The sequence below is a fragment of the Myotis daubentonii genome, chromosome 1, assembly GCF_963259705.1.
Source record: "Myotis daubentonii chromosome 1, mMyoDau2.1, whole genome shotgun sequence".
Classification (NCBI taxonomy): domain Eukaryota; kingdom Metazoa; phylum Chordata; class Mammalia; order Chiroptera; family Vespertilionidae; genus Myotis; species Myotis daubentonii.
Genome location: NC_081840.1, coordinates 183,310,545 through 183,335,804, shown reverse-complemented (window position 1 = coordinate 183,335,804; position 25,260 = coordinate 183,310,545). Strand labels below are relative to the sequence as shown.

Here is a 25,260-nt window from a genome sequence, read left to right as displayed (position 1 = left end):
CTTCCTGATCAGTGTGGCTCGGTTGGGCATCATCTCATGCACTGAACTGTTGCTGCTTAGATTCCTGGTCAGGGCACAAACCCAGGCTGTGGGCTTAATCCCTGGTAGGGGGCGTGCAGGAGGCAGTCGATCGATGTTTCGCTCTCACATGCATGTTTTTCTCTCCCTCTCTCTTCCTCTCTCTAACAATCAGTTTAAAAAATCTTAAAATTTTTTTTTTCTCTCTGTATTGGTTTGATAAAATATCTCCATTTAAGGAGCAAAACTAAATATATTTTAATTTTTTACTTTTGGAAGATGATATGTTTATGGTATTAGAGACTTAGGCTGAACTACTTGGTAGGTTCCTCATGCATTTTTAAAAAAATATTTTTATTGATTTCAGAGAGAAAGGCAGAGGGGGAGAGAGAGAGAGATACATTAATGATGAGAGAGAATCATTGATTAGCTGCCTCCTGCATGCTCCCTACTAAGGATTGAGCCCGCAACCTGGGCATGTGCCCTTGACTGGAATTGAACCTGGGACCCTTCAGTCCACAGGCCAATGCTCTGTCCACTGAGCCAAACCGGCTAGGGCCTCATTCATTTTTTAGTTATTTGCTCATGTTACAAGAAATACCTCAATTACCTAAAAACTAAACTTGTTCTGGATGTAATATTTCTGATGCATCTCATTGAAAATTGATGCATTTCCAATTAAAAGTAAAAGCCACAGTTTCTATCTTGAGCTGTAATATTATTTCTGACAAAATACTTGAAAGCAGACTGAATTGATGTTTATACTATTGTATTTTGGTAGAATGCATCAGAGATTAAAATAGCAGAAGAACATGGAGCTGCGTTTGCAGGAGGAACTAATCTGATTCAGAAGGTACAGTGTTATTTTCATATTCATTAGTTATATTAATTGTTTAGTTATCTTTGCCATCCATTTATTTATTACATGTTTTAGAATTAGTATTGGAAAGTCTTGGAGTAGAAATTTCACATACCGTTCTTTGACATTTCAAATTGCCTCTGCTTAATATTTCTAGTGATGAGAGCCCTGGTTCTGAATCCACACTACCTTTGTTTCAATTCTGGGTCTGTCCCTTATAAGTACAGGGACAAACTTATCTTCCCTAAGTCTTCAGTTTCTGAATCTGGAATGTGTAGTCAATATTAGTACTTGTCTCTTAGGATTATTGTGAAGACCGGATTAATTAAACCATGTTAAATATTGAACTGAATGCTTGGCATGTGATAAGTGTTTGCTTAATGTAAGTTATTGTTAAGAGGAATACAGAATATTATTTAGGGGATGAAGAATTTATAAAAATAAAGAATAGTAACAGGAAGATAAAATTTCAGAGTCACAGCTTAATTTTGCCAGGGTTCAAGTCTTTAGGGTTCACTATAATCCCAAACCACAGCTTTGAATGACATATATTGGTAAGATTTAAGCAAAAGGAATCATTGGTAAAATATTTGTTGCCTAGGCAGTACTATTCTAAAAAGTTGCTTCATTTTATAATCAAGTACATTTTTAAATGGAAGAATTAAACCCTTTAAATACATATATTTTAAATGGATGTGACTATTTTTAAGAGAAAAGATCAGAAAATGTTTTGCTTCTAATGGTTTTCATAATTGGTAAATGTGTTCGTATGATCCTTGTTTAAAGACAAACCATTGCTTAATGTGTGTTTTTTAAATTATAAGGGGAATTACTACATTATATTTTCTTTTCAGAAGGTTATCTTTTATCTTGATTTTTTAGATTTTGGATGATGAAATTGAGCCAGACTTTTATGTGGCTGTTCCAGAAATTATGCCCGAGCTTAATCCATTAAAGAAGAAACTGAAAAAAAGATTTCCAAAGCTTAATCGAAGTAAGGGAGAATTCTTTTTTATTATTTCAATATGCTATCAGCAACTTTCTTCTAATATGTATGTTTTGTTAGAAAACAAAATTGCTAATATATATATGTAGAATAAATATGTCCTGCTATTTGAGTTTTGTGTTATGTGAGAACATGCAGATTTCCCTCTTGACATTGATGTTGGTAATCTATTATAATTTGCAAAGCTAATTACTATATAATACTTTAAATTTAGGACATTTTTTTAAAAAAATATATTTTATTGATTTTTTACAGAGAGGAAGGGAGAGGGATAGAGAGTTAGAAACATCGATGAGAGAGAAACATCGATCAGCTGCCTCCTGCACACCCTCTACTGGGGATGTGCCCGCAACCAAGGTACATGCCCTTGACCGGAATCGAACCTGGGACCCTTCAGTCCGCAGGCCAACACTCTATCCACTGAGCCAAACTGGGAGCTATTTAGGCCATATTTTAACTTGAAATTAAGTGAAAGTATTACCCATTAGACATGTTATACTGTTTTTAACCTCTTTATCAATACAATAGGTATGCTAATTTATGTCAGCATTCAACTCATATATGAATGCTTACAGTGTGCATGGCACTGCAGATTTTTTTCCTTAAGGAACTTTTCCCTTATGGATATTTCTCTCTTATGAAATACTAGAGGGGGTGGGGGTGTCCCTCAGCCCAGCCTGCACCCTCTCCAATCTGGGACCCCTCGAGGGAAACGGGCATTCAGACATCCCTCTCACAATTCAAGACTGCTGGCTCCAAACCATTCACCTGCCTGCCTGCCTGATTGCCCCTAACCGCTTCTGCCTGCCAGCCTGTTCACCCCCTAACCCAGGGGTGGGCAAACTTTTTGACTCGAGGGCCACAATGGGTTCTTAAACTGGACCGGAGGGCTGGAACAAAAGCATGGATGGAGTGTTTGTGTGAACTAATATAAATTCAAAGTAAACATCATTACATAGAAGGGTACGGTCTTTTTTTTTTTTTTTAGTTTTATTCATTTCAAACGGGCCGGATCCGGCCCGCGGGCCGTAGTTTGCCCATGGCTGCCCTAACCACTACCTTGCCAGCCTGATCGACACCTAACTGGTCCCCTGCTGGTCCAGTCGTCCCCAGCCTCCCTCCCCTGCGGGCCTGGTTGCCCCCAACTTCCCTCCCCTGTTGACCCGTTTGCCCCCAACTGCCCTCCCCTGCTGGCCCGGTCACCCCCAACTGTCCTCCCCTGCAGACATGATTCCCCTCAGTGGCCCTCCCCTGCAGGCCTGGTCACTTCCAACTGCCCTCCCTTACAGTCCCAGTCGTCCCCAACTGCCCTCTCTTGCAGGACTGGTTGCCCCCAACTTCCCTCCCCTGCTGGCGTGGTCACCCCTAACTGCCCTCCTCTGCCGGCCATCTTATGGCGGCCATCTTTGACCACATGGTGTTGGCTATCTTGTGTGTTGGAGTGATGGTCAATTTGCATATTACCTCTTTATTATATAGGATAGTATGGAAAGTAACATCCTATATAATAAATGACTAATATGCAAATTTTCCGTTCAACTGGTAGTTCCACCACTCGCTATGACATGCACTGACCACCAGGGGGTGGCGTGGAACATGGCGGGTGTTGGCGATGTGGTGCTGGCAGCAGGTGGCAGTTGAGGTGCTGCCAGCCCTGATGGGCCCTGACGAGAGCGGGACCGTGGTGGGATGGTGGAGAAGGTGAGCGGGTGGTGCCAGGCCAAGGCAGGTGTGAGCAGGGCCCGATCACCCCACCTATTGGCCTGCAGACAGAGACCAGCGGCGGCAGTAGGGGGTGGGGCCACCACCTGGCTCTATGTGCTGAGGGAGCTGGGTGGGGGCCTGATGACTCAAGGGGAGGGTGGCACGCGGGGGCCCAGGGGCCCAGGTGCTGCCCAGAGGTCAGCTGGTACCTGCCTTTCCAAGCCAGACTCTCGTGCTTTGATTGCCAGCCAGGCCTAGGGACTGCATCTGTGCACCAATTTCATGCACCGGGCCTCTAGTTGCTACATGAGTAGCTATGTTTTAAAGTATAACATAAATGATAAAGTCACAAGGTGCTGCAGGTTTTCAGTAGAAGAAGAATTTACATATATAGATGAGGAAGTTAGCATTTAAACTGATCATGAATAATTGGATGCATAGATTAAGGGTAATACTTTTTAAGTATGAAACTAAACTGTAGTTGTGCTGCGTGCTGCAATGAAAGCCAAACTTGTGAGACAGGTGCTGATGAGAAGGAAAGTGGTTTATTCAAGTGCCGGCAACTTGAGAAGGTGGGGACTCCTATCCCAAAGCCCATCTTATCAGTTCTTGTCAAACCAGATAATTATATAAGGTAAAAGGGAAGTAGGAATTGAGTTGAGGGGAGTAGCAGGGATTTTCTGTGGACCGGATGTGCAGTTTGACTCAGCTGGTCATCCCGTTCCTGATACTAATTTTGCTCTCTTGTGGTTGGCCAGTGAGTCTGCATATCTGGTGGTGACTAGAAACAGGAACAGTGTGCTCTGCTAAGATACTTAAGCAAAAATATGTGATTTCACAAGCATACTTTTCTGCTTTATTATTAGTTAGCTTTTGCTAGAATTTCAAGGTAATAAGAAGGAAGAATCTATTAATCATAGACATTGAAGTAAGTCAGAAATTACAGTCCATGTACAGGAAATATCAGTTAGTCCTCTTTAGCTGTATTGAAAGGTATCCCTACATTGACATGAAAGAGAATAATGGGAAATTGTGTTGGAATGGTAGATTGATGTCATATTGAGAAGGATCTGGAATAAGATCCTAGTAAGCTTGGACTTTCATTTTTTTGTATATTCAGTAGAATCCTTTAGAAGTTTTTAAGGTGGGGAATTCTTTACAGGTTTAATCTAGCAAGAGTTCATAAGATGTATTGGCATCAATCAAAACTAGAAGCAGGGAGACCAGCTTGGACACAATCACCAGAGACTAATAAAGTTAATGTTTAAACTAATGTCTTCATAATGAGACTGGAAATGAAGAGGACAAATGTCAGGTATGTTAGGATTGCATCAGGTAATTAAGAAGGGACAGGAAAGACAAATGGAAGAGTCAAATGGTGCTGATATTTTTTTTACTGTATATCTGCTATAGATAGGTATTATTTCAAATAAAATTTCATAGTGTAAACAGAACAAGTATTTTAATGTTGTTTTAGTAGATTGGGCTTCACATTTTAACTCTACTTGAGCTGAAAATTCCTACCAAAATTCTTCAGACATGGTAGCCACTAACACCATGAATTATAGATTATGTTTTGTACTTTGAACAATTTCATATGTACTCTCCAATTCTTTTGTTGTACTAGAGTTTCATTTATTTATTTTGATAGTCTGTATTGAATAACACATCCTTATTAGCTATTGAACTGAGTATGGCACTTTTTATTAGGATTTTCCATTACAATAGTGTTTGTTGTCATGGAATCAGATGTCATTTTTCCTAAGTAAGACCTGAAATTGACATTATTTTAAAAATTAAATGTGAATTACAGTTCAATTTGATGAAAATATTTCTCATACTTCTTTCTAATTAAATTCAAGCTCAACAAAAACAAACAGTACTAAATATAGTCAATTAAAACTGAAGCTAAATGCTAAATATATCTCTATTTAGCTATCTCCTTTCTTTGCATGGTGAACTGGTTTTTCCCAGAAGTTAATTTAGTCACATTTGCTACTTTATCTATTCTCTGAATAACCCTTTAGGCCTTTATGTTTTTTAGCCTTGAGGGTTTTTTAAAAAAAATTAGATTTTTATCACAAAATTAGGCACTGTTGTTTTTATTCTGAAAGGTTTTCAAATAACTTCATTTCAAATAAGAAAAGTTCCCCCTCAAATTACTAATTTTTATTAATGGGCTTTATTTTTACTTTCATAATGAGTCAGTTTCTGTACACCAAGGTCAAGTTACCTATGTACACTCCCCCCTCCCCCCTTGCCCCTCCCCCTCTCACCTTTGTTTAACAAAGCATCTTGAAAAAACAAAGAGACCTTTCTCCTTCTCTAGCTTTTTCTATTCACCCCCACATGATCTGTGTAACAGCACTAGCAAAACTTTCGTGTTCTTTAAACATGAAGACAAATGATTAACCTGTCAAAAATGTTAAAACAAAATACACCAGATGTGCATTAGAACAAATGAGGCTTGTATTATGCTTTTCAGAGCTTGTTCTGATTCTTTTTTAGGAACATTTGATTCCCCTTATAGCCAACAAAAGACTTTAGGGTAAAATAGAAATTACATTTTGAGCAAAAGGATGAAATTAAAAAACAAACAAACAAGCCCCTACAGCTAAGCTCATTCATTTCCCATTTTGTCCTACATTTTGTTTTACTAATGGGAGTGGGTGTAACCATCTTGGTTGGATTAAATGTTCACATTTTGCAGCATGTTTAGTGCTGTAGCTTTATTTGTTTTATTTCTTTTCTTAATTGCTCACATAACTGTAGGCAAGTTCTCTATTTTTAAATGCACATTTGGGTTTTTTTTAGTATTTCTTTTTTATTTCAGAAAAAAGACATTTAAAACTTGCTTTTTAAAATTTCTTGGAAGAAAGTGGGTTTCCTTTTGCTTGTAAACTAGCTTCCCCCTAACCCCATAATATCAGCGCCCTCTGAAATTCTTTTATCTCTAATATGGATATGTTCTGTTGATATTTTTATTCCTAATTTTATATATTATGTAGAATTTACTTAAACAAAAAACACTAGTATGAAAAATATCTTGATTTAATTGAGTCAGTCTTCTATTATGCATATTGAACCATGGTAGGTGCTATCTATATATATATAAAAGTGTAATATGCAAATCGACTGGACAGCGGAACAACCAGTCGGCTATGATGTGCACTGACCACCAGGGGGCAGATGCTCAATGCAGGAGCTGCCCCCAGCCCACAGGCCCTGATTGCCCAATGGGGAACGGGGAACCAGGGGTGGGTGGCGATGGACGCAGGTGGCACCGGGGCCCTAATTGCCCTACTGGTCGCCCCACACATAGAGGGTGACCAGCGGTGGGGGGCGGGGCCATCGAGCAGGCAGGAAAGGCCAACCTCTTAATTCCTCCCCTCGGCCGGCAGGCTCCAATTGCCTGATGGGGAACTGGAAACCAGGTGTGGGTGGTAGCTGACACGAGCAGTGCTGGGGTGCAAACACCCTCCAATCGCCCCAGACACAGAGGGCGACTGGCGGCAGGGTTTAGGGCTGGCTTCCAGAAGCCAGGGAAGATGGCCCTGATTGCTGGCCAGGCCTAGGGACCCTACCCATGCACAAATTTTGTGTACCAGGCTTCTAGTAGCATATATGAAAATAGTTCAGTTCTTTTAAACCATACTCAGTTATTGGCAGATAGGTGGGAAAGGGACATGATTAAAAAATTGGACCCTCTGTGTATTTCTCTTAATATGTAGCTCTTAAAATTGAATGTTAGTGTTCTACCTGGAGTCTTATCAAAAGGATATTCCAGCAAACTTGTCCAAAGAGTATTCACATCTACTGCCTTTTGTAAGGAAGTGGTGGTGTGTTGTATTTAAGAGTAATGGATGTAAAATTGTTGAAATCTAATGTGAAATATTTTTAACACATAGACTAAGCATGGTATTGCTTGCATTATTTAAACAGTTAGAACTCTTTTTGGTTATATTAAGAAATACTGAAAAAGGACTTTTTGCAGAGTAATCAATTTGAAATTTTTCTGAATTTCCCCCACTTGTGTATTAGTTTAAAAAGTATTTATGTGTGAAAGATTCCAGTGATGATAAAGTACAGTGTTAATTATTATAGATGAATTATTGATGTGTTACAGCTGGTTCTGTTATTCTTTCCTTCATTTCCTTTACTACAGCTGCCCTTCCTCATACACGCTAAATGTTCTCTCTTCTCAGGTCTTTGGACTTACTGTCCCATCTGTGTATAATGCTCTTTGCTTATTTTCCTGGCTCACTTTCTCATTCAAATACCACCTAAACAAAAATGCCTTCCATGACCATCTTTTTTTTTTTTTAAAAAAAACCTCACCCAAGGACATGCTTGAGAGAGAGAAAGAGAGAGAGAGAGAAATGTCACTGTGAGAGAGAAACATTAATCAGTTGCCTTCCGTCCGTGCCCTGACTGGGGATTTAACCTGCAGCCCAGGTACGTGCCTTGACCAGGAATCAAACTGGCAACATTTCTGTGCATAGAATGACGCTCAACCCACTGGGCCACTTGGCCAGGCCATAACCATCTCATATGGGATATTACCCATCATTTCCCACTAACACTTGATTTCTCATTTTATGTTTTTATATTATTTTTAGGACTTACACTTGGGCATCTTACATTTTTTATTTGTGGTTGTTTGGTTCCTCCCATTAGAGTAAGGGCATTTTTTGGTTTTGTCCACTACTATATTTCTATGGCCTAGAATAGTACCTGGCACATAGTAGGTGCTCAATTAATATTTATACGGTGCATGAACATTTAGTGCAGCATTCGGTTGATAGAAGATATAGATTAAATACTGCAACTGAAGAGCATATCTATAATTTATAGGGGCTTTTTTTTAAGATTAGGATAATTGTATTTATAGGTATTGAGTGTCTGCTATGTGCCAAGACTGGAGTGTAATGACTGTGAAAAAGACAGACAGGGTCCTTGCTGTCTCGGGGCAAAGCGTTTTGTTTTCTGCAGTATATAAACTGACTTAGCTGAGCATTTCGCTAAACGAATAAACTGCAAACAAAACAAATCCCCAACACTTTTATTTGATTCAGCTATCCTTTCTAGCTACGATCCTAATCCTTTCTGTTGTTTCATACAAGTTTTTCAAATAAGTGGTTTTCAGTGCTGTCTCCATTTCCTTAGCTAGTGTTATTCTTTGTTTTATCCTTCTCCCGTATTCAGCTAAAATGTGGTTCTCAGTAATCATCACGGATCTTTCTTTTGCTGCATTTAAAGATTTGTTCTTAGTTTTTTCTCTTTCTTGAAACTTTCTTTTACACTAAGTACTAGGTGTACTGGTTAATAATGCGGATTTTTTTCACTAGATGGAGTTACACTAATGTTGATATTTATGCAATTTGATATGTATGCTCTTTTGTTGTATTGACAACAAGCTTCAAAACCTCATATGTCAAATTTTCTGAAGGTGTTATCATAGATATTTTCACACTTAAAAATGTTGAATTTTGTGCCAAAAAAAGTATTTGCGGGAAGTTTTAATTCATTACTTTATTTTGAAGAAAAGTGCTGCTGAATACTTCGGGAAGCTTATGGTGAACATTCTCCATCTCAAGATACTTGTGAACACTGGTTTAAATGCTTTAAAAGTGGTGATTTCGATGTGAAAGACAAAGAACGTCCAGGTCAACCGAAAAAGTTTGAAGACCAACAATACAAGCGTTATTGGATGAAGATGCGTGTCAAACTCAAAAACAACTTCCAGAAAGATTAAATGTTGCTCAGCAAACAACTTCCGATCATTTACAAGCAATGGGAAAGATTTTAAAGGAAGGAAAATGGGTGCCACATCAACTGAATGAAAGACAAATGGAAAACCGAAAAGTCATCAGTAAAATGTTGCTTCACTGGCATGAAAGTCTTTTTTGTATCGAATTGTGACTGGAGATGAAAAGTGGATTTATTTTGAGAATCCCAAATGCACAAAATCATGGGTTCATCCAGGTCAACCATCAACATCGACTGCAAGGACAAAAAGCTTCAGAAAGAAGACAATGCTCTGTGTTTGGTGGGATCAGGAAGGTGTGGTGAATTATGAGCTTCTAAAACCAGGTGAAACCGTTAATACTGATCATTACTGACAACAAATAATCAGTTTGAACCACATAAAATCACCAAAATGGGCCAGAAGACACAGGAAAGTAATTTTGCTTCATGACTACAAACCATCACACACTTCAAAACCAGTTAAAGATAGGTTAAAAGATCTCGCCTGGGAGGTATTAACCCACTCGCCATATTCACCAGACCTTGCTCCTTCAGATTACCACTTGTTCTGATCAATGGCACATGCACTTTCTGAGCAGCACTTCAAAACATATGAAGTGGAAAATTGGGTCTCTGAATGGTTTGCCTCAAAACAAGAAAAGTTCTATTGGGACGGTATCCACAAATTACCTGAAAGATGGGGGGAAGGTATAGATAGTGATGGACATTACTTTGAATAAAGCACTTTTGATGTTTCTCTTGAAATTATTGTGTTTTCTTTATTATAAAATCCGCATTATTAACCGATAACACCTAGTAATCTTCACTTACCTCCTTTCTCAGTAGCTATTCCTTCTTTGTTTTCCCTAACTTCCATTATTTGACTTGCTTTTTCCCTGCAGTATCCCTAGTAAAGAAGAAAAGAGAAAGTACATCTTGGTGAAATACCTGACAATATAGCTTCGTACATGTTATGTTCATTATGGAAATCAAATTAGAGGAAGAGAAAGTAACAACAAGGAAAAAGTAAGAGAACATAAAAGTACAGAGAAAAAGGAGAGCAATTACATAGCAATAAGGGGAGCAAATTCCTAGAAATAAGAGTGAAGATTTAACATTGGGTTATACTGAAAAAGAATAGATTAGTGGCTAACATAGGCCTCTCTCAGACTTGGCTTTGACACTGTGACCTTGAACAAATTATTTAAAACATTTTTGTGCCTCTGTTTATTCATTTACAAAATGGGTTTTATGCTCCCCATGTTGTTTTTGTTATATAATGTATGCAAGAGCTTTACATAACCTGGGTATATAGCAAGTTTATAATATATATGTGCCTCGGTTATTATTGACTCCCTACAAGTCCTAAAGTAACTATTCATGCTCCATAATTACTTTAGAACTCATTCTTTTTCATGTCTTCAAATATCATTCTTACCTTCATAACTCATTTATTGAATAAGCATATAGTATTGAGTGCCTACTATGTTCCAGGCAGTACACTGAATAGTGAGGATTGAAAGATGAAACGTAGTTCCCATCTTTAAGAAGGTAAACATTGAACAGTGAGAGAAATGAGAACAAAATGCTATACTAAATGCAGAAAGTGTACCAGTGGAAAAGGTGCAGTGCACTGAGAGGAATGAGGGACTACTTTTTAGAATCAGATCATGTGAAGAAGGTACCCACTATGTTGAGCATTTAAGCATGAATAGGCGTTTCCTTTCCTGACGCCTGGGGAGAACATTGCAGGTAGAGGAAATGGCCTGTATTAATGCACAAAAGTATGAGTGAGCCAGTTATGCTCAGGAAATTAAAAGTAGCTTTCTATCGTTTGGTACATAAAGTATTATCAGATTATGGTGGTCACTGAGGTTAGACAGTGATAGGCAGTGGGCCAGATCACAGAGGGCTTTGTGTACCATGCCATGGAGATTTGATTTTATCCTCTATGCAGGTAGGAGCCACTGAAAAATTCCTGAAGGATGATATAAGATTTGCTTATTAGAATGTCTATATGTGCGAGCTGTGTAAATGATAGAGTGGTGATTTGAGGACAGTGAAACCTTAAGAACAGAGACCAGTGAGGAGGCCAATGCAGTAGGCTAGGTAAAAGATGGATAAAGACAGAATCTGAACAGTGGCAGTAATGACAGAGAAGAGTAAGGCTGTTGTGGGATATGGAGGAGGTAGAAATAACAGGAATTATTGATTAGCTGTTGGGGTAAGGGAAAGGGAAGAATCTGGAATGATTCCCTAATTTCTGTCTTGAGTAGCACAGTGAATACTATTTTAAAGATGGTTACACAGGAGATGAAGCAGGTTTGGGTGAGGTAGGGAGGATAGAAATAGGCTGGCACAAACTTATTGTTTTCCTGGAAGAAGTCAGTATTAAGATGAAGTAGGTTGTGATAAATAAATGTGGACATTGTAATCTCTAGGACAAATGAAAAGCACATACACAAAAAGAGATATATCTTCAAATTAAATAGAGGAATAAAAGTGATATACTAAAAACTTCTTGTTTAAAACAAAAGAAGGCAGTAAAGAAAGAACAGAGGAACAAATGAGGTGAGACAAATAGAAAATACATTAAAATAAAGACCTAAATCCAGCCTATCAAACTTTAGGTTAACTGGAAATGGTATAAACACTTCAACCAAAAAGCAGAAAAGATAAGACTACAAAAAAGCAATCCAATTATATGTTGCCTACAGGAGACACACTTGATATTCAAACACAAATAGGCTGGAAGTAAAATGAAAATTAGAGATATACCATGAAAACAGTAAGTGTTAGAGAGTTGGGTTAACTATATTAATATCTGGCAAAATAGACTTTTAAGACAAGGAATTTACTAGAGAAAAATATGGATGGATATCTTATAATAATAAAAGGATGTACTCATCTAAAACAGAGCTACAAAATACATGATCTATATATATAAAAGACTGTTATGACCGGTCGACCAGTTGCTATGATGTGCACTGACCACCAGGGGGCAGATGCTCAATGCAGGAGTTGCCCCTTGGTGGTCAGTGCACTCCCACAGCCAACCTCCCACGGCCCCTTCCCCCCCTGCCGACCAACCTCCTGTGGTCCTTTCCCCCCTGCCAGCCAACCCCCAGCAGCCCCTCCCCCCTTGGCTGGTCAACCTCCCACAGCCCATCCCCTGATGGCTAACCTCTTGTGGTCCCTTCCCCTGGATGGCCAAACTCCCACAGTACCTCCCCCTGGTCCCTGATGGGGGGCCAGCCAGCCAACCTCCCAGGGTCCCTCACTCTGGCCAGCCAGCCCCCTCATAGGCCTCGATCGCCGGCCAGGCTGAGGGACCCCACCCATGCACGCATTTGTGCACCGGGCCTCTAGTCTATAGATAAGAAAAACCATAAAGATATAGAAGACTTGAGTAATACTATCAACAAACATGGCCAATTTCTATTTATAGAACACTTCCCCCAACAATAAGAAGTGTTGTTTGGTCTACACTTCTCAAGTGTACATGAAACTTTCACCAGGTTAGACCATTTATTGGGTTGTAAGGAAAGTCTTAATACTTTTAAAAGTATTGAAATCATACAGACTGTGTTTTCTGATCATAATAGTTAAATCAGGTAACCAAAAGAAATATGAGAAATCTCCAAATACATTAAAATTAAAAAACATATTTCTAGATAACTGATAGATCAAAGAAGAAATCCCAAGATAAATTGGAAATGTTTTGAACTGAATGACAATGAAAACACAACATTATCAGTGAGTGATTGAACTCCCGGTTGGTTGAACTCCTGAGGGGACAGATTGTATATTAGCCTTTTATTATATAGGATTGTTTTATAGATTTTATTTTAATTTGTCATTAGTGTTTCTAAAGTAGATAAGTAGTATAATTACACGTACTTTTTTATTAGTTACCTATTACTGTGCAGCAATATTACCACAAATTTAGTGGCTTAAAACAACACACATTTATTATCTCAGCTTCAGGATCTTGGGCTTCAGTCAAGGTGTAGAGTAGGGCTGTGGTGTCATCTGAGATTTGACTGGGGAAGGATTCGCTTCTATGTTCATGTGACTTTTTGGCAGAATTCAGTTCCTTTTAGGCTGCTGGACTGAGGGTCTCAGTTTTTTACCCTGTGGCCATCTTCATATGCACCTCATAACATTGCAGCTTGCTTCTTCACAGCCAGTAGGAGGAAGGTCTCCTCTAAGATAGGCATTGCAGTTCTTTGTAATATAATCATGTACACATAATCATCATGTTGGTTAGAGCAAGTTGCAGGTCCCATCCACACTCAGGGGGAGGGGATTACACAAGGGCATAAACTCCAGGAATTGGGACCACCCTGGAGTATCTCTGCCACAACTTATTTAGTATGTCTTACCATGAGATTAATACTTTTCTTATTCATTAATTTTTGCTACTTGCTTAGATGGAATGATTAACTTTGGATATTTTATTTTTCTAACCAGATTCCATTGGCCGTGACATCCCCAAAATGCTTGAATTATTTAAAACTGGAATTGAAATTAAGGTAGATGAAGAAAGGGAGAACTTTCTCTCGACCAAAATAGCAACAGTAAGTTAACAATGGAAATTATTCAATAACCCTTTTATATATTTTGCTTAAGTGATTCATTAATAATTTATAATATATCAGTCCTTGGAACTTGTTCTTGTCACTAGCATTAGGAGTGGCACATAGATAATTTTTTTATTGATTAAACTCATAAATTTTAATGGTACTATAGAATTTCTTCCTTTTGAGTTATGTGCTACCCACTGACAGTTACTTGTACTTTGCCTTATTTCATTATTCTATATATGTTATTTCTGTTCCTAATAAAGTAGGGTCTAGATCTTATGTATGCCCTATAAGACTTTGCATAATGCTGAGCTCATAATAGGTATTTAATACTACTTTAATGGAATTGAGTAATTTGCTTTATTTTTATGAATTATTTCTGATTATCTCTGAGTGGGTTTTAAAACCTTTTTGTCTATTTACAGAAGATGCTAGAAATCAATTTCCAAAGCTACTTTTAGGAAACTACTATAGATCTGTCAAATTTTTACAGGATTATGTTGTTGTTTTTTTAATTAAATCTTTATTGTTCAGATTATTACATTTGTTCCTCTTTTTTCCCCCCCATAACTCCCCTCCTCCCAGTTCCCGCCCCACCCTCCACCCTCACTCCCCACCCACTGTCCTCATCCATAGGTGCACGATTTCTGTCCAGTCTCTTCCCGCATCTCCCACACCCCTTTCCCCCCAAGAATAGTCAGTCCATTCCCTTTCTATGTCCCTGATTCTATTATAATCACCAGTTCATTCTGTTCATCAGATTATTTATTCACTTGATTCTTAGATTCACTTGTTGATAGATGAATATTTGTTGTTCATAATTTGTATCTTTACCTTTTTCTTCCTCTTCCTCTTCCTCTTCTTAAAGGATACCTTTCAGCATTTCATATAATCCTGGTTTGGTGGTGATGAACTCCTTTAGCTTTTCCTTATCTGTGAAGCTCTTTATCTGACCTTCAATTCTGAATGATAGCTTTGCTGGATAAAGTAATCTTGGTTGTAGGTTCTTGGTATTCATCACTTTGAATATTTCTTGCCATTCCCTTCTGGCCTGCAAAGTTTCTGTTGAGAAATCAGCTGACAGTCGTATGGGTATTCCCTTGTAGGTAACTTGGTTTCTTTCTCTTGCTGCTTTTAAGATTCTCTCTTTGTCTTTTGCTCTTGGCATTTTAATTATGATGTGTCTTGGTGTGGTCCTCTTTGGATTCCTTTTGTTTGGGGTTCTCCGCGCTTCTTGGACCTGTAAGTCCATTTCTTTCACCAGGTGGGGGAAGTTTTCTGTCATTATTTCTTCAAATAGGTTTTCAATATCTTGCTCTCTCTCATCTTCTGGCACCCCTATAATTCTGATGTTGGTACGCTTGAAGCTGTCCCAGAGGCTCCTTACACTATCCTCGCATTTTTGGATTCTTTTTTCATTTTGCTTTTCTGGTTGGGTGTTTTTTGCTTCCTCGCATTTCAAATCATTGACTTGATTCTTGCGCTCCTCTGGTCTGCTGACGGGAGTCTGTATAATATTCGTTATTTCAGTCCGTGTATGCTTAATTTCTAGTTGGTTCCCCAATATAACATCAAGGGCCTCATTAGTTTTCTTGTAGATCTCATTAAGTTTATCGGCGGCTTCTAAACAGTTCTTGAGAGACCTTAAAAGTGTGGTTCTGAACTCTATTTCTTCCATTGACAATTTTGTCCTGTTTCTTTGTCTCCGCATTTTGTTATGCTTCCTTGGTGCACCCCCTAGTGGTCTTTGTTCGCAGTCTTATAGATAAATCTTGATTGTTGTAGCTAATACCAGGGAGGGTTTGACCTCCAGGCCAAGTGGCTATGAGAATCAGCTGTGTCAGCAGTGAGAGAACTTCTGTCCTCTAGGGAGGTGCTAATCTAGCCTTTGCCTGAGGCTATCCAGCAAATGCCTCTGTGCAGGGCTTGGGCAGGGCGGGTCGCACAGGATCAACAGGGTGGGCCGGAGAGAGCAGTTATGGCGGCTCTCAGTCCTGTCCCCAGGGGCTCTGCCTCTCTGAGTCCCAGCACCCGCTGCAAAGCTGGGAGAGAAAGCTGCACTCGCTCTGACCGAAGCCAGACAGTCCCGCTTCTCCCGTTTGAGTCTGGGTCCCTAAAGACTCGCCTGTATCTGGAGCTCAGAGTCTGCGACTCCCTCCCGATTGAAAACAACAACCGCGCCCTCCGCTGCCAGCCCGCTCCGCCCACTCCGCACCTCAGAATTTGACTTCAGTACTGCGCCGCCTCTGAGTGTCCGTATGCGTTTCTCTTTCCTCCTAGTTGTAGGACTTCCACTCAGCCAGCGTTCCTGTGGTTCTGGGTGATGTCCCTTCCGTCTTTTAGTTTTACTTTTGAAGTAGTTGTTCAAAGCAGCAAACTCCGGCGTTAACCTATGCCGCCATCTTGGTTCTCCGGATTATGTTTTTAAATACACAGCTATTTGCAAGCATCTTTTTAAAAATATATTTTTATTGATTTCAGAGAGGAAGGGAGAGGGAGAGAAAGATAGAAACATCAGTGATGAGAGAGAATCATTGATCGGCTGCATCCTGTACGCTCCCCACTGGGGATCGAGCCCGCAACCCGGGCATGTGCCCTTGACTGGAATCAAACCCAGGACCCTTAAGTCCACAGGCCAAACCAGCTAAGGGCTGCTAATATCTTTTTTATATTAAAGAATCTCTAAAATATCTATTTAATGTGTGTAATTTTATTCTGTGCAATAGCTATAGGGATAATAGTTATATTGATAGTAAATTTTAAATTGCCTACCAAGTGCCAGGCACTATTCTAAACACTTTTTATATATTCTATCTTTCAATCCTCAAACCCGTGAAAGGTAAATTATCCCCATTTTGTAGAGGAAGGCATGGAAGCCCAGGGAGGTTAAGTACTTTCCCGAGGCCCATAGGTAGCGTAAGGCAGGGTAGGCATCTGAATCTTGGCAGTCTCCTCCAGAGTGCAGGCTCTTCACCCTGTACCATTCAGCCTCATGGCTGGACTTACTTGAATAGCTGCTATTCTTCCTCCCATCCTACCCCTAAGAGGAATTATGCATTATATCCAACAGGTAGTAGTCCAAGCTAATTGAACTGTGCCCACTGTCGATCATCAGAAATGTAGAAAAAGTGCTCGGATAGTTTTATGGAAGGAAAACTTGCTTTAGAAAGGGGCAAAGCTGGTTTAATCCAGTCAGGGATTGGGAAACTGCTCATTGCCTTCATTACCATCAAAGCTCAGCACCAGTTCATTTGGCTTTGAGCTCTGCTAGAACCTGATGTATGAATTTCCTTGTTCCCCAAAGGCCCTTGGCAATGCTTCTTGTTTCTTAGGGATGACAACATTGTAATGTAAAAAATAAAAAAAACCAAATACAAATTTTAAGAGAATATGCTGGAGCTATAGAGACATGGGTTTGAATACCAGTACTGCTACTTAAGGAATGGCAGACATTAAACAAGCTTCTTACTGTAGTTGTGTCTCACTTTTCCTCATCCATAAAACTTATATGGTAATATCTGTTTCACAATTTTATTTAAAGATTAAATAAAATTTTAAAATGGTAGCAGCTATTGTCGTTACTCTTTTGGTTGGACTTTTTGGGGCTATAGAATGTCTTTATAAAACTCTTTATAGTTAGATTTTTTTCTTTTTAAGTGATGTTTTCAGTATATTCAATAGTTAGTAGTTTATATAGATCCAGACTTAGAGTATACTAAGCCATGGCTTCTTATTCATTCTGTTCAACAAATACCACAATGATTAAGATATGGGCTTCGGCTTAGCCAGTGTGGTACAGTGGTTGAGCATTGACCTATGAACCAGGAGGTCAGAGTTTGATTCCCAGTCAGGGCACATGCCTGGTTGCAGCTTGATACCCAATATGGGGCATGCAGGAGGCAGCTGATCAATGATTCTCTCATCATTGATGTTTCTGTCACTCTTTCCCTCACCCTTTCTCCCTGAAATCAGTAAAAATATATATTTTTAAAAAAAGTCATGGGCTTCAGATCAGACTCCCTGGATCTTTTAGAGAGATAATAATTTTTATAATGGCAAACAAATTATTCTGTGTGCTTAAAGTGAACCTTTTTGAATACTACTTAAATAGTGTAGTATAATAATGGGTTTTAGATTCATACTGTCTGCTTCAAATCCTAGTTCCAAATTAGAACTCTGCCACCTTGCTCTCTGAGTTTCAGTTTTCCTCCATGTCCCGTATATGTAAAATGAAGTTAATAGTGGTACAGACTTTCTAGGTTAGGAAGGGGTAGATAAAATGACATGGTAACTATCAAAGACTTTCTAGGTTGAAATGGAGTAATAGGAACCTGATTTATCCTCCTCCTAAAGCAATTAACATTACCTTGATATCAAAACCAGACCAAAATAAGAAAAGGGTAGTCCAGTATCATTCATGAACATAGATGTTAAAGTTATAGAAATCAACAATAAGATAATTCCCTTTAAAAATCAGCAAAAGATTTGAACACACTTTACCAAGGTGTGACAAACACATTGGAAGATGCTCAACATTATTAGTCATTAAGGAAATACAAATTAAAACCACAGTGACATATCATTACATATCCACTGGAATAACTAAAGTTAAAAAGACTGTGACAAGTGTTGATGACGACATGGAGGGACTGGAATGCTCATAACACTGCTGTGGAAATGTAAAATGATGTTGCCATCGGTTTGGCAAACAGTTTGGCAGTTTAAGAAGTTTAACATCCACCTCTTATATGATCCCACTATTCCACTTTTAGATATTACTCAGGAGAGATGAAAACATATCTCCATAAAAATACTTGTAAACAAATGCTTATATCAGAGTTATTTGTAATAGCTAAAAATGGAAACACTCTACATATCTAGTGACAGATGAATGTATAAATAAACTTCGTTAGGTTTCTATAAAATTATTATTTTTTTAAAATCCTCACCCAGGGATGTTTTTCCATTGATTTTTAGACAGAGTGGAAGGGAGGGAGGAGGGAGGTGGGAGAAGGAAGAGAGGGACAGAGATGTGAAAGAGACACATCGATTGGTTGCCTCTTGCATACTCCCTGACTGAGCCTGCAACCTAAGTACATGCCCCTGACTGAGAATCGAACCTGGACCCTTCACTCCATGGGCCAATGTTCTTAACCACTGAGCCAAACCGGCCAGGGCTATATCTCTATAATAGAATATTCTTCAGTAATTAAAAGAAACTACTGATGCATGCTTTAACATGGATGAACTTAAAAATAATTATGCAGAGTGAAATAAGCCAGACAAAAAGGAGTGCATATTGTATGATTCTATTTATATAAAATTCTGGCAAATGCAAAATAATGTGTAGTGACAGACAGAAAACAGATCAATAGTTAACTTGGGGACAAAGGTGGGAAGGAGGAATTAGGAATTTTGAGGATCAGTGACATGTTTGTTATCCTGACTGGTGATGGTTTCATGAGTATGTACATAGTTAACATATTAACACTTGAATATGTATATATACATATATATTTTTTATTCACCAGAGAGGAAGGGAGAAGGAGAGAGAGACAGAAACATCAATGATGAAAATAATTGATTGGCTGCCTCCTGCACGCCCCCAACTGGGGATCAATCCCACAACCCAGGCATGTGCCCTTGACCAGAATCGAACCTGGGACCCTTCAATCCACAGGTTGATGCTCTATCCACTGAGCCAAACCAGCTATGGCAATTTATTAACACTTTAAAGATGTGCAGCAGATCCCATGAAATACTATCTATACCAGCCGTGGGCAAACTACGGCCTGTGGGCTGGATCCGGCCCGTTTGGAATGAATAAAACTAAAAAAAAAAAAAAAAAAGACCGTACCCTTTTGTGTAATGATGTTTACTTTGAGTTTATATTAGTTCACACAAACACTCCATCCATGCTTTTGTTCCGGCCCTCCGGTCCAGTTTAAGAACCCATTGTGGCCCTCGAGTCAAAAAGTTTGCCCACCCCTGAATACTGATAAAAGCCTAGGTGGCCCTCGCACCTCCACATCGTCCTAAGATGGCTGCCACAAGATGGCCATCACAAGATGGCTGGCAGGGGAGGGAAGTTGGGGGCAACCAGGCCTGTAGGGGAGGGCATTTTGGGGGACCAAGCCGGCAGGGGAGGGCAGTTAGGGGCAACCAGGTTGACAGGGTAGGGCAGTTGGTGGTGACCAGGCTGGCAGGTGAGGGCAGTTGGGGGTGATCAGGCTGGCAGGGGAAGGCAGTTGGGGGCCATCGCGCTTGCAGGGGAGTGGTTAGGGGGCGATCAGGCAGGCAGGCAGGTGAGCGGTTAGGAGCCAGCGGTCCCGGGTTGTGAGAGGGATCCGAGATTGGAGAGGGTGCAGGCTGGGCTGAAGGTACCCCCCCCCCCCCACCGCCCCGGGTGCGAATTTCGTGCACTGGGCTTCTAGTTTAGCAATAAATAGGAACAAACTATGGATACATGCTCTGTTGTGGGTGAACCTCAAAAACATTATGCTTAGTGAAAGACACCAGACACAGAAATCACTTACCTGGGGTGGGGGCAGGAAGAAACAGTCATAACAGTAAATGTGCATAAGTCATATTGGGTTGATGAAGATGTTTAAAACTGCTTGCTGGTGATGGTTGCCCAACTTGGTAAACTTACTAAAAAATTATTGAATTGTAAATTAGAAAATGGCGAATAATATGAAATGCAAAACATGCCTCAATAAAATTATTAAAAATACGCAGTAAGTCAGGAATACCTCAATAAAGTTGTTTAAAAAGGAATAAAAATCTGTTTACCATTATGTATAATACAGTATAACTATTCCATAGAAATATTGGTTTTAAGTATCAGAGATACTTAAAAAAAGATTTCAAAGCAAAGTAACATAGTTTTCTTAAAAGTTTGATATTTCCATGAGTGATGTTACTCTAATTATATAGTTGGAAATACTGAAGATGTTTGTTGTTGCCCCTGTATAATCTTAGAATTGGATTGGGGATGAATATGCCAATGAAAGGCCGTTGACAGCATCACAGTCCTCACTTAGGGAGAGTTCCTCCTCATTTTAGATACAAAGAGGGTATTAAGATCAGGGTCAAGAAACTATAGCCAAAATCCAATAGTGGCTCGTTTTTTATAGTCTGTGAACCAAAAATGGTCTTTACCATTTTAAATGGTTGTAAACAGCAAAACAAAACAAAGAATTTTCTACAGAGATCACATGAGGCACAAAAAGCCTAAAGTATTTAATATCTGACTCTTTAGGTAAAAGGTTTGTTGACCCCTAATCTAGAAAGATGGGTTTTGGGAAAGAAAAATGTATTAATTTTGTGTTTTTATTTGCCTGTACAAGAGAGACTGTCTTACCTTTACTTAAGTCATCTTGGCGTCCCTTGTTGTGGTTCTATAGAGTCTGCTCTGCCACACTGCTTCGTGATTCAGTTCTACTTTTGATGTAATGTGGAATTGATGTTGAGTAGTTTAAGCTGGTTTTCTTCTGTATCAAAGTGATAAATACAATTAGTTGAATAATCTTATATAGTTATCTGACTTTAGGATTAGCATCTTGAGTATGAGAACGAGGCCACTTGTGATGCCTTTGTCTAGGAGAACTGTACTAATGTGTTAGAGCCGGTATCCAACATTTGTGAGTAGTACTTGTGGGTAAATTGGTTTCGTTTTTCTTTCCTGCCAGTTGTACCTATACTTTACATGTTCATGAAGTTGGTTATGTGTACACACAGCGAGAATGTCATTCAGAGGATAACGTTGGACATTGTGCAGACAGAACAGTTTGTTTTTGGAATATTTTGCTATCATGTAATCAATAATTTCTCGTCATGAAGAATGAAGTGGTTGGGATAAAATAAGTTGCTAAATGGTCAGATTTAAGGGAAAGATCTTAAAGCATAAAACTAAAAATAAAGGTTTACCGGGGAATAGAAACACATTTTTACAAGTGGACCCTAACTTTTTTTTTTTTTTTTTTAAATTCTCACCTGAGTATGGAGAGTAGAAGAGAAAGGGAAAGAAAGAGAGAACTACCGATATGAGAGAAACACATGGATTGGTTGCCTCCTGCACGCACCAGGACCAGGGCCCGGCCTGAGCTGGGGAGGAGCCTGCAGCCGAGGTACGTGCCCTTGACCAGAATCGAACCCTGGGCTCTTCAGTCCGCTCTATCCATTGAGCCAAGCTAGCTAGGGCCCTAACTTTTTTTAAAAAAAAGTTTATAACTCTTTCTGTGAAATAGAAATGAACTAAGGCAGATTCTCAAAAAAATGCAGCTGAAATATAATATGAACCTTTCCAGTATATATATTCTAAGTAGCAATTTCATTTCAGATAGTAATTAAATAACTTTAAAGTGATTTATCTGAGTTTATAATATCAAAAACAACATAACAGTCATAATTTTACTACCTAGATATCTCTTGGCATTTAAAATTTTTCAAATTGATGTATGTACTTCGTTAAATTAGTAGCTTAAAAATTTTAAGGTGAACATTACTATTGTTTTCTTCTTAGGATAAAATCTTCTTTTGTTATACTTCTTAAAATTTTAAGTTTCTTCATCTGCCACCCATTCTTAATCCTTTCTTTTCAAATATTCCTAGGCCTGACCTGATTCTCTACCACTCTCTCTTTTTCTGTGTGGGGTCCTGTGACTCCATTTACTGTGGACCCCTGCTGACTTGCCTCTGCCATGATTCACTCTGTTTACTAGTGCCTACTAGATGGAATTGACAAGAGCCATGTTCATAGAAGGTGAACTGCTTGCAAAATTGAAGTGTTCACAAACAGATTGCCTGGCTTTTGCTAACTATGGAAAATAAAGCCTTTCTATAGTGTTTGGGACTGATATTTTTTCTAACCCATGATCTCTAGAGATTTTTACTGGATCCTATATATTTTAAAAATTTATCCTTATTTATTGACTTTTCTTAAATTTTATTCTTTGAATAGAAAAAATTATTAGCTCATTTATAATATAGCCTAAAAAAGAAAAACAAAAACAACCAAAATAATGTTCGAGTTCTGACTTTGTGCCAGGCACAATGTAATGCAAAATAGAATAAGACCTTTTTTCTTAAGAAAGATATATGTGGTAGAGGAGCTACATATGGAAATGAATTATAGAAAAGTATGATAATAAAAATATATATAAGATAGAAGGAAATTTCAGAAAAGAAGCAATGATTGATGTGTAATTACGCCTTGGAGTAGGCCAAGGACTATTTCTAGGAGGAGTTTGAAAATATACACCACGTAAATTAAGGGTCATTATTCATATTTTAAAATAATATGTAAGATAATAAATGGGCTACTATACATTTATATTAGTTCAGGTGTTTTAAAGGGACCAAATAACAGTGACTTAATTATGACAAAGTTTGAGTTGGTGAGCAGCTTGGAGCTATTCTTCACAGAGCTAAGCAGGGATCAAGGTTCCTTCTCTCTCTCTCTCTCTCTCTCTCTCTCTCTCTCTCTCCCCCCCCTCTCTCTCCCTCTCTCTCTCTCTCTCTCTCTCTCTCTTTCTCTCTTTGCCATTTCCTAGAGTATTTTATTCTTTATAGATGAATCTTACTGATACCAAGTCTGACTTGTAGCCAGTGTGGAGGAGGCAAGAAGAGAGACAGCAAGCAGCTTTCTTTCAAGCATATGAGCCATCGGCCTCATCACTTCTGCCTACATCCCATGGTCCAGAGTTAGTCATGTGGCTTAGCTGAAAGTCTGTGCTGTCTAGTATCTATCTGGATGCTCATGTGCCCAGTTAAAACTTTATTTTAAAGAGGGGAGCCCTAGCAGGTTTGGCTCAGTAGATAGAGCGTTGGCCTGTGGACGAGGGGTCCTGGGTTCGATTCCTACACGGGTTGTGGGCTCAATCACCAATAGGGGGCATGCAGGAGGTAGCCCATCAGTGATTCTCTCTCATCATTGATGTTTCTGTCTCCCTCTCCCTTCCTCTCTGAAGTCAATAAAAATATATTTAAGAAAATAATAATAGTAAATGAAGAGGAAGGCACTGGACAGGTGGCTCATTTGGTTGTGGGTTTGATTCCCGTCAGGGCACATGAATGCATGAATAATAAGAACAACACATCAATGTTTCTCTCCCTCTTCTGCCCACCCCCCCCTTCCTCTCTCAAAATCAATAAATTAAAAAAATAAAAGATGAAGGGATGGATTTGGGAGACAAGGCTTTGCCACAGTTGAGGAGGAATCAAGAAACCTAAAAGAATAAAAAAATAAAAGGTAGGAATTTTTGTTCATTTGTTTATTGCTGTACCCCCAGTTCCTAGAATAGTGCCTGGCAAATAGTAGGTGCTCAATAAATAATTGTTGAATGAATGAAGGTACAAATAATCAAAAGCTACTGCCAATGGAAGATCAGTTAGAAATTACTGAAGATACTGTTATACATAATATATAGTGAATCAGTGTTTTGTTTTCTAAATATTTGATTGATTAACAATAAACTTTTCAAGCAATCCTTATGGAGTAATATAGGAAGTGAAAATTTTAATTTCTGAAATTTCAAAAAATGAGAGTCAGAATTATCCTATTCTCTATTTATTATGGAAATAATTAGGTGTATATTTTGACATTACACAGGAAAATTAAGCAGTTTCCAGATATTATAGCATACACCTGCCAGAATAAAGATATTGAAGTAATTTTCAAAGGGTGCAGTATTTTATAACATACCACAAGTCTATTTTATGTTAGCTTTGAGGCTCTCAGAACCTGCTTTGTTTTTCCTCACTAATGGATTCCTTGTGTGATTTAAGATACTTGGCCTCCAACCTACTTTTCCAGAAGACTTGTAAGTGTAATTTTAAGCCATTTGCATTGTTGATTGGCTTTCTTAACTTGGCCTTTATTACAAAGTAAAAGTTCTTTCTGATTTTCTATTAGTATTGACTTTACAGTCTTACAGGAAGCACATATAATACATTTATTTTTGTCAAAAACTAAAATGTTCTCTCTCCTAATGTTAACTGCCTCACATATTTCAAAAACAAACATATGTGATAACGTTGTAGTAAAATATGGCCCATTAAGACATGTAATAGGAAGCATTTATCCAGAAGAGAAGACATGAACTGTAGTTTAAAGGAAAATTTAGAATGTGCTTATTTGATGTATTTAACTGTCATAATATTTAATACCAGAATAAATTACATGACTCTTATGGCCTATTATATATACTCCTGAAAGAGCCTATAAAATCAGATCCATGTTTCTGTATATGTTTTCAAGCAGCAATTAGCTAACTTTTGTGTGTGAATTTAGTTAAATAGAATCTCACTTATGTAGAAGTACTTATCATAGTTTTCAA

At 38.6% G+C, this 25,260-nt stretch overlaps 1 protein-coding gene across 1 annotated transcript in view; it reads left to right on the top strand.

Moving 5' to 3' along the window:
* MRPL1 (mitochondrial ribosomal protein L1) overlaps window positions 1-25,260 on the top strand; it is a 51,537-nt gene that overhangs the window by 17,185 nt on the left and 9,092 nt on the right. The window contains exons 5-7 of the mRNA XM_059667764.1: window positions 800-871; window positions 1,760-1,871; window positions 13,809-13,915. Of these exons, the coding sequence (XP_059523747.1) occupies window positions 800-871; window positions 1,760-1,871; window positions 13,809-13,915 (291 nt within the window). The remainder of the gene's footprint in view (window positions 1-799; window positions 872-1,759; window positions 1,872-13,808; window positions 13,916-25,260) is intronic.